Genomic DNA, 10,000 nt, shown 5'->3' with positions numbered 1-10,000 from the left:
ACAGGTTGGCCGAGTCTGAAATCAGTACAGGTTGACCGAGTCTGAAAAAGTTACAGGTTGACCGAGTCTGAAAAAGGTACAGGTTGACCGGCCGAGTCTGAAAAAGGTACAGGTTGACCGAGTCTGAAATCACTACAGGTTGACCGAGTCTGAAATCACTACAGGTTGCACCGAGTCATAGTCACAGTGAAAAGACTGGCAACAGTCAACACATGAATATTGTGTGTGGATGTTTACAGTGAAAAGACTGACAAAAGTCTTCTGTGAAAACCACGCTCACCAGCTTTTTTTTCTCCGTACACTTCGCCATTACAGGATAAAGGACATGCGCACTCTGTGTGTGCGTGCGCACTGCCTATGTGTGTGTGTGTGTGTGTGTGTGTGTGCGTGCGCACTGTGTATGTGTGTGTGTGTGTGTATGTGTGCGTGCGCACTGTGTATGTGTGTGTGTGTGTGTGTGTTAGAGTGTGTGTGTGTGTTTTGATGAGTTCTGTCAATTAATCAAGCTCTCTGTTTTTCCAGAGCTGTAGAGCATAGTCACGGTCTACTGATTCCTTTGGTTGAAAAAACCTCTTCACGCAGTAAAAGCTGCTCCCGCCATTACCATCATGCATCCGTCACAACACTCTGCCGACCACAGGCACAGGCATCAAGAAATCAGCCTCTAACACAGGAGCTTGAATCAATGGGTTTTTTTTTTTGTTTTTTTTACTGCTCCTTACGCTTGCTGTACACGCAGAGACCTGGACTTGGGAGCGGTTCAAGTCGAGTCAAGCACTGAGCACTTCTCGGTCTCACAACACGAGACTGATGGACACCATTGTGCACGAGACTCAGAGTCCCCCGCGTGTAAGTGGTTGGGACCGATTGGACACCGTGGCTAGGAATGGAACGTGGTGAACTGTCTCGACACTGCACTGCTTTCTAAGCTCACATACGACTGTCTGAAGTTGTTTCGTGCAGGGTGGGCAGGGTGGGCAGGGTGGGCAAGTGTTTCGTGAAGACGGGTGAGCGTAAGGCTAAGTGCCGGTTGTTGACAGCGGGTGACCCTGAATGAAGTAACAGCGAATGGTTGTGTCTCTGTGCTTGGGAACCGTTCACTTGACATTTACCACACTGTCTCATTGAGACCTCTCTGACCAAACTGAATTTACAAGGAAAACACACTCTTACACACTCTTACACACTCTCTCAACACAGAAAACACACTCTTACACACTCTCTCAACACAGAAAACACACTCTTACACACTCTCTCAACACAGAAAACACACTCTTACACACTCTCTCAACACAGAAAACACACTCTTACACACTCTTACACACTCTTACACACTCTCCGGGGCGGGGATATAGCTCAGTTGGTAGCGCGCTGGATTTGTATTCAGTTGACCGCTGTCAGCGTGAGTTCGATCCCAGGTTCGGCGGAAATTTATTTCAGAGTCAACTTTGTGTGCAGACTCTCTTCGGTGTCCGAACCCTCCCCCCGTGTACACTACATTGGGTATGCACGTTAAAGATCCCACGATTGACAAAAGGGTCTTTCCTGGCAAAATTGCTTAGGCACAGTTAATAATTGTCTACCTATACCCGTGTGACTTGGAATAATAGGCCGTGAAAGGTAAATATGCGCCGAAATGGCTGCAATCTACTGGCCGTATAAAATTTCATCTCACACGGCATCACTGCAGAGCGCCTAGAACTGTACCCACGGAATATGCGCGATATAAGCCTCATTGATTGATTGATTGACTCTTACACACTCTTACACACTCTTACACACTCTTACACACTCTTACACACTCTTACACACTCTTACACACTCTTACACACTCTTACACACTCTTACACACTCTTACACACTCTTACACACTCTCTCAACACGTCTGTTTGCTTGATCCCCATAGAAACTTAAAAGACTGACCTCATGCTACTTTTACGCAACAAAGACAAGTACAAACCAAAACATGAAACAAAATGAAAAGAACATGAATGGTGTTTGTACGGTCATATGATAGAACATGAATGGTGTTTGTACGGTCATATGATAGAACATGAATGGTGTTTGTTCGGTCATATGATAGAACATGAATGGTGTTTGTGCGGTCATATGATAGAACATGAATGGTGTTTGTTCGGTCATATGATAGAACATGAATGGTGTTTGTACGGTCATATGATAGAACATGAATGGTGTTTGTACGCATCCTGACCTCAGGTCAAAATGAGTTCTTTCTTTCTTTATTTGGTGTTTAACGTCGTTTTCAACCACGAAGGTTATATCGCGACGGAAAAAATTAATGAGTTCGGCTCGAGTCATTCTCTCCCTGACAGGATGCCTTGAGTTTCCTTGTCTGGCAATGAAACCGATTTCTTTTTTTATATATATACTGTTCAAAAAAAGAAACGCATAGCTTGTAAAATTTGGTTAATTTAGTTATATGGCTACAAGGATATCCACCAAACTGCAGAAAATGTTTATCTTGTCGTCGACCTTTCGTCCATTGCCACAAGTGAGCTCTGCACGTGACGCATGCGTTATCAGTGGCTACAATGTCAAAATTGCTCATTTGGCATGACCACTCGTCATGCTTCAGTGTAATCTCGTGAAACTCGGGGAATATTGAGCTCTCACCATGTCTTCCAAAACCCATAAAAGCGGATTGTTCGCCACAAAGAAATCAGACGACAATTCAGCGACGAAAGATGGCCCGATTGAGCAGAGAAGACCGCCAAATTGCATTGGGTCGTTTACAAGCAGGCCAAAGTCAAAGTGCAATCGCCAGGCACTTCCACGTGTCCCAGAGCACCATCAGTAGACTGTGGGTCAGGTTTCAAGCCACTGGCTCCGTTGCTGACTTGCCACGAGCGGGAAGACCAAGGGCGACAACTGCTGCTCACGACCGCTTCATACGGCTCCGCCACCTCCGGAATCGTTTCCTGTCGGCCTCATCTTCTGTCCAGGCTCTTCCCGGGCCACACCGATTATCGGACCAGACCGTGCGGAACCGCCTGCATGAAGCTGGTTTGAGAGCTCGCAGACCTCACAGAGGAGCTGTCCTCACCCGCCGCCATCGCCAGAACCGAGTGCAGTGGGGCAACCAGCACCTTCGCTGGACCGTCCGGAATCACTGGAGACACGTGTGGTTCAGCGACGAGTCCTACTTCCTGCTCCAGCGACATGATGGTCGGAGGAGGGTCTACCGGAGAGTAAACGAACGTTACGCGCCCAACTGTGTGGATGAGGCACCCGTTCATGGTGGTGGAGGCGTCATGGTGTGGGGGGCGATCAATACCGCTGGAAGGAGCACCCTGGTGCACGTCCAAGGGCGCATAACTGCCCAGCGATACGTGGAGGAAATTCTGCGCCCACACGCCCTTCCTCTTCTGGCTGACCAGGATGCCATATTCCAGCAGGACAACGCTCGCCCGCACACAGCACGACTCACCACCCAGTTCCTCACCGACCACCATGTCCAGGTGCTTCCCTGGCCATCCATGTCGCCAGACATGAACCCGATAGAACACCTCTGGGATGAATTGGACAGACGTGTGCGCAGGCGAGAAGAAGCGCCGGCAAATCACCGCGATCTATTGCAGGCACTTCAGGAGGAGTGGGACACCATCCCACAGCAAGATATCCGGCATCTGATCCAGTCCATGCCCAGAAGGTGGCGGGCAGTTGTTGCTGCTCAAGGCAGTCACACCCCCTACTGACTTGACAGCCTCGGCACCCAATCGTATTGATTGACTGATTGATTTGAAGATGCAAATGAACTGTGTGTGCATTCAACTGTGTCCATACCAAATTTCAAACAAATAATCTAAATATTGGATTTTCTGTTAATTTTTTCGAAAAATAAAACAAATTTGGCAAGTAACAACTATGCGTTTCTTTTTTTGAACAGTATATATTTAGAGCTTTTTGTAATGTGTTATGGATGTAAGCAGATTCGTGATCGTCGATAATAATTTTTCATGGTGTTTTGTAATTTTTAAATTACAGAGGAATTTTTATTTTAGACAGTTTCAAGCGAGCTATTTTTCGCGGATGTATTTACTGTGCAAACAACTCTAAATATGGCATAAGTGTCACGTGATAATCAACCGTTTGGTTTCGTCGCTCGCTGGAGAAGACGATTATTTTGACAGTGAAGCAACCATATATCACGGTCTCCTTCCTGTAAGTAACCAGTTGACAGTGAAGCAACCATATATCACGGTCTCCTTCCTGTAAGTAACCAGTTGACAGTGAAGCAACCATATATCACGGTCTCCTTCCGGCAGCAGTCCCAAAATTTCGACTTGTTTTGACCTCAGAACGATGTCTTTATCATAACTGTGAAGAACAGAACGGAGATCACTGTCTAAGTCGGCCAATCTGCAATCATTTTCGTCTCGCGAACACTGCTCGTGAACAACATTATGGGAGATCACTCTGTATTCTGGTTTTGATAGATTCGCGTAGGACTGTCGCGTCCGGTCAGAGAGACAACTGGCGATAGCCGTGGAACAAGGATTATCAGAATGGTTTGTTCGGTCATATGATAGAACATGAATGATGTTTGTACGGTCATATGATAGAACATGAGTGTTGTTTGTACGGTCATATGATAGAACATGAATGATGTTTGTACGGTCATATTATAGAACATGAATGGTGTTTGTACGGTCATATGATAGAACATGAATGGTGTTTGTACGGTCATATGATAGAACATGAGTGATGTTTGTACGGTCATATGATAGAACATGAGTGTTGTTTGTCGCGTTCCGTAAGTCACAGTAACAGTATAGTGGCCTGTTTGTCACTCACTACTATATAAGTCACAGTAACAGTAGTGCCGTGTTTGTCTCTCACTACTATATAAGTCACAATAACACTAGTGCCGTGTTTGTCACTCACTACTATAAAAGTCACAGTAACAGTAGTGGCCTGTTTGTCACTCACTACTATATCAGTCACAGTAACAGTAGTGCCGTGTTTGTCTCTCACTACTATATATAAGTCACAATAACAGTAGTGCCGTGTTTGGCTCTCACTACTATATATCAGTCACAATAACAGTAGTGCCGTGTTTGTCACTCATTACTATATAAGTCACAGTAACAGTAATGCCGTGTTTGTCACTCACTACTATATAAGTCACAGTAACAGTAGTGCCGTGTTTGTCACTCATTACTATATAAGTCACAGTAACAGTAGTGCCGTGTTTGTCACTCACTACTATATAAGTCACAGTAATAGTAGTGGCCTGTTTGTCACTCACTACTATATAAGTCACAGTAACAGTAATGCCGTGTTTGTCACTCACTACTTTATCAGTCACAATAACAGTAGTGCCGTGTTTGTCTCTCACTACTATATAAGTCACAATAACACTAGTGCCGTGTTTGTCACTCACTACTATATAAGTCACAGTAACAGTAATGCCTTGTTTGTCACTCACTTCTATATAAGTCACAATAACAGTAGTGCCGTGTTTGTCACTCACTACTATATAAGTCACAGTAACAGTAATGCCGTGTTTGTCAATCACTACTATATAAGTCACAATAACAGTAGTGCCGTGTTTGTCTCTCACTACTATATAAGTCACAATTACACTAGTGCCGTGTTTGTCACTCACTACTATATAAGTCACAGTAACAGTAATGCCGTGTTTGTCACTCACTTCTATATAAGTCACAGTAACAGTAGTGCCGTGTTTGTCACTCACTACTATATAAGTCACAGTAACAGTAGTGGCCTGTTTGTCACTCACTACTATATAAGTCACAATAACAGTAATGCCGTGTTTGTCACTCACTACTGAGGGCGGGGATGTAGCTCAGTCGGTAGCGCGCTGGATGTGTATCCAGTTGGCCACTGTCAGCGTGAGTTCGTCCCCACGTTCGGCGAGAGATTTATTTCTCAGAGTCAACTTTGTGTGCAGACTCTCCTCGGTGTCCGAACACCCCCGTGTGTACACGCAAGCACAAGACCAAGTGCGCACGAAAAAGATCCTGTAATCCATGTCAGAGTTCGGTGGGTTATAGAAACACGAACATACCCAGCATGCTTCCTCCGAAAGCGGCGTATGGCTGCCTAAATGGCGGGGTAAAAACGGTCATACACGTAAAAGCCGTGGGAGTTTCAGCCCATGAACGAACAAACAAACAACTCACTACTGTATAAGTCACAGTATCAATCAATCAATCAATGAGGCTTATATCGCGCATATTCCGTGGGTACAGTTCTAGGCGCTCTGCAGTGATGCCGTGTGAGATGAAATTTTATACGGCCAGTAGATTGCAGCCATGTCGGCGCATATTTACCTTTCACGGCCTTATTCCAAGTCACATGGGTATGGTAGACAATTATTAACTGTGCCTAAGCAATTTTGCCAGGAAAGACCCTTTTGTCAATCGTGGGATCTTTAACGTGCACACCCAATGTAGTATACACGGGGGGTGGTTCGGACACCGAAGAGAGTCTGCACACAAAGTTGCCTCTGTGAAATAAATTTCCGCCAAACCTGGGATCGAACTCGCGCTGACAGCGGCCAACTGAATACAAATCCAGCGCGCTACCAACTGAGCTATATCCCCGTGTTTGTCACTCACTACTATATAAGTCAAAGTAACAGTAGTGCCGTGTTTGTCACTCACTACTGTCGGTGATGAAGTTGCTGATGACGTCCATTTTGAGCCGTGTGCTGGCGATGTACAGATGACCGCTGTCCGCCTCACATGCCCACGAGGCGTTGAGCCATGACTTCCGGTCGGCCAGTGACGTCACAGGGCGGTAGCAGACATGCGCAGAGGGAACGTAATCATAACCTGAAGACGACGGACACTCGCCTGTGGGAACAGAGGCAAACAGTTCAAGTGTCTTTGTGTGAACAGAGGGAAACAGTTCAAGTGTCTATGTGTGAACAGAGGGAAACAGTTCAAGTGTCTTTGTGGGAACAGAGGGAAACAGTTCAAGTGTCTTTGTGGGAACAGAGGGAAATAGTTCAAGTGTCTTTGTGGGAACAGAGGGAAACAGTTCAAGTGTCTTTGTGGGAACAGAGGGAAACAGTTCAAGTGTCTGTGTGAACAGAGGGAAACAGTTCAAGTGTCTTTGTGGGAACAGAGGGAAACAGTTCAAGTGTCTTTGTGGGAACAGAGGGAAACAGTTCAAGTGTCTCTGTGGGAACAGAGGGAAACAGTTCAAGTATCTTTGCTCATTAGCTTTATGTTTCAAGGAATTCTACACCACGCAAGTTAAAGACCGGTGTCACGAACTGAAACCTCTGCTGAACAATCCTTCTCATTGCGGTCAATGCGCATGCGCCAATCTTGGACTTAAAAAATGCGACCCTTTGACCGAACGAACCATGGGTTAGGGTTAGGGTTAGGATAAGGGCAAGGGTTAGGATTAGGGTTAGGGTAAGGGTAAGGGTTAGGGTTAGGGTTAGGTTGTTCACGACCTGACTAATCTCCCCATGTTAGTGCATGCGCATTGACCGCAATGAGAAGGATTGTGCAGGCAGAGTTTTGAGTTCGTGACACCGGTCAGGCATTTTGGGTCAATCTAGTGTAGCAAACAAACTTGTATCACTGGTAGCAGGCCCTATGACTGGGTTTTGTTACAGCAATAGTCGTGTAAATGCGTGTACCAGCGACCTGTTGACACAGAGAAGACATGCTTACCATGGCAGTACGTGTGTATCAAGAGGAGCGTCCCATCGGATGCTGCGTGAAAGTGTTAACGATCATTGTCATGGTAACGGCTCTGTCGTTTTCTTTCTTCTCTCCTTTGTTTCACTGGGTGAGACCAGCACCAAATAAACGTGCGTTATTTAAATGTAAAGAGAAATATACTCGGTAGCTCAGTGGGTAGCGCGCTGAACATGTGATCCTAGGTAGCTCAGTGGGTAGCGCGCTGAACATGTGATCCTAGGTAGCTCAGTGGGTAGCGCGCTGAACATGTGATCCTAGGTAGCTCAGTGGGTAGCGCGCTGAACATGTGATCCTAGGTAGCTCAGTGGGTAGCGCGCTGAACATGTGATCCTAGGTAGCTCAGTGGGTAGCGCGCTGAACATGTGATCCTAGGTAGCTCAGTGGGTAGCGCGCTGAACATGTGATCCTAGGTAGCTCAGTGGGTAGCGCGCTGAACATGTGATCCTAGGTAGCTCAGTGGGTAGCGCGCTGAACATGTGATCCTAGGTAGCTCAGTGGGTAGCGCGCTGAACATGTGATCCTAGGTAGCTCAGTGGGTAGCGCGCTGAACATGTGATCCTAGGTAGCTCAGTGGGTAGCGCGCTGAACATGTGATCCTAGGGACACGGGTTCGAATCCGGAGCGGGACGGGTCAACTTAATGTGCAGACTCAGAGACAGTATCCATATCCCACCCACGTGTCACCGCTGTGGCACGTAAAACACCGCGGTCATTCTGCCCTTAGTGCAGGTGGATGTCTACACCTTGACCTAAAGACCTACACCTGGGTAGCGCAACTCTGTTGCTGCTAGCTTTCCACTGGGAAGAAGCGACTCAAATGTGCAAGCGACGGGACAATAAAGTAATATAATGACGACTAAAACAAAAACAAAATAAAAACGCATCCAAAGATGTAGAGTTTTGTTCTCTTTGTTTAACTATTATTATGTATTCAGTGTTTACCTTTCCTTATCGTCCTTTACTGCTTCTATCTCTCTTTCCCTCTCTCTCAACTTGTGTGTGTGTGTGTGTGTGTGTGTGTGTGTGTGTGTGTGTGTGTGTGGCAAACTGACTGTAGACTCTCCAGTAGTGCGTGAAGCCGGGTAGTCTGACCATGTCCACCCCGAACATCACCCGTGACGGGAACACGAAGCAGCGCCGGGTGGCGCGGTGCAGGGAGAAGGAGAGGCACGGCTGGTTGCTAAGGCAACGAAGTGCGCAGGACGGCAGGGAGCTGCTGGCATATTCAGCCTTGTGACCTTCAAACTTGACCCCAATGTCACTCAGTTCCGTCCTTCGCCAGTGGGTGTGACTGATTGTGACAGACTGGAGACCAAAAAAAAAATGTTTCACGCACACTCTGCAATACAGACATTAGGCCTACGATTGATGAATGTGACTAGCGCAGTCTGTAATTCATACATTACGATTGATGAATGTGACACGCGCAGTCTGTAATTCATACATTACGATTGATGAATGTAACACGCGCAGTCTGTAATTCATACATTACGATGCGCAGTCTGTAATTCATACATTACTGTCACAGATTAGGAACTCCGATACAGAGCGAATGCAAGCACCTGTACCTAGACTAACTTACTGTGACGTCTTTATTATGACGACATGCTTTCGACGCCATTGTTTTGACGTAAAGCAGACAGAAGCTGCGTCACAACAACAAGATCGTTTTTCTACCTTGGAAAGCAGCGAGGTTTATGTCGTTTGTCTCCTGTGTTTGTATTTATCGTGACTGTATTTTTACGAACAAGTATGCACATGCCATCTTGTTCGGACCTTCATACGTAGTTGTGTGAGTATCAAGATATAATTCGCAGCATGATCGGCAGGGAAACGCTAATTGGTCTGAGAGAACGAATGGAAGACGGTTGGCATGCATGCGAACGTGTGTGAAAGAATTTTGACTGTCCATTCTTCATAAAGAAATGTTCGAAAATAAGTTGGTTGTCAAATCATAATTAAAAATGTTTAATTGATTAATATTGGACGAACATTGTGAACGAACAGACAGAACTGGACAGACGTAACCTGACCGTAGAATTACTCTGTTGAACAGAGAATTAGCAAATCTGTATATGGTTTTTGAGTCACTTGAGAAAAAGTGACTCTATGTAATCGGTCAGTGTTAGTCTGTCCGGCCGGCCGGCCGGCCGTCCGTAGACACCACCTTAACGTTGGACTTTTCTCGGAAACTATCAAAGCGATCGGGCTCATATTTTGTTTAGTCGTGACCTCCAATGACCTCTACACTTTAACGATGGTTTCGTTGACCTTTGACCTTTTTCAAGGTCACA

General features: G+C 46.0%; 1 protein-coding gene and 1 long non-coding RNA gene across 2 annotated transcripts in view; one reads left to right on the top strand and one right to left on the bottom strand.

Annotated features, from left to right (window-relative positions):
* The window catches only part of LOC138963512 (C-type lectin lectoxin-Enh4-like), a 12,763-nt gene that overhangs the window by 445 nt on the left and 2,318 nt on the right, over positions 1 to 10,000 (bottom strand). Inside the window, exons 2-3 of the mRNA XM_070335390.1 lie at positions 8,759 to 9,011; positions 6,651 to 6,842 (exon numbers count right to left, since the gene is read on the bottom strand). Coding sequence (XP_070191491.1) covers positions 6,651 to 6,842; positions 8,759 to 9,011 — 445 coding nt within the window. The remainder of the gene's footprint in view (positions 1 to 6,650; positions 6,843 to 8,758; positions 9,012 to 10,000) is intronic.
* Positions 9,418 to 10,000, top strand: part of LOC138963511 (uncharacterized) — a 1,745-nt gene continuing 1,162 nt past the window's right edge. Inside the window, exon 1 of the long non-coding RNA XR_011454838.1 lies at positions 9,418 to 9,498. This is a non-coding gene — a long non-coding RNA (uncharacterized lncRNA). The remainder of the gene's footprint in view (positions 9,499 to 10,000) is intronic.

This window comes from Littorina saxatilis, linkage group LG4 (genome assembly GCF_037325665.1).
Source record: "Littorina saxatilis isolate snail1 linkage group LG4, US_GU_Lsax_2.0, whole genome shotgun sequence".
NCBI lineage: Eukaryota > Metazoa > Mollusca > Gastropoda > Littorinimorpha > Littorinidae > Littorina > Littorina saxatilis.
The sequence above is the reverse complement of the archived record's forward strand: the minus strand, read 5'-3'. Positions and strand labels throughout refer to the sequence as shown.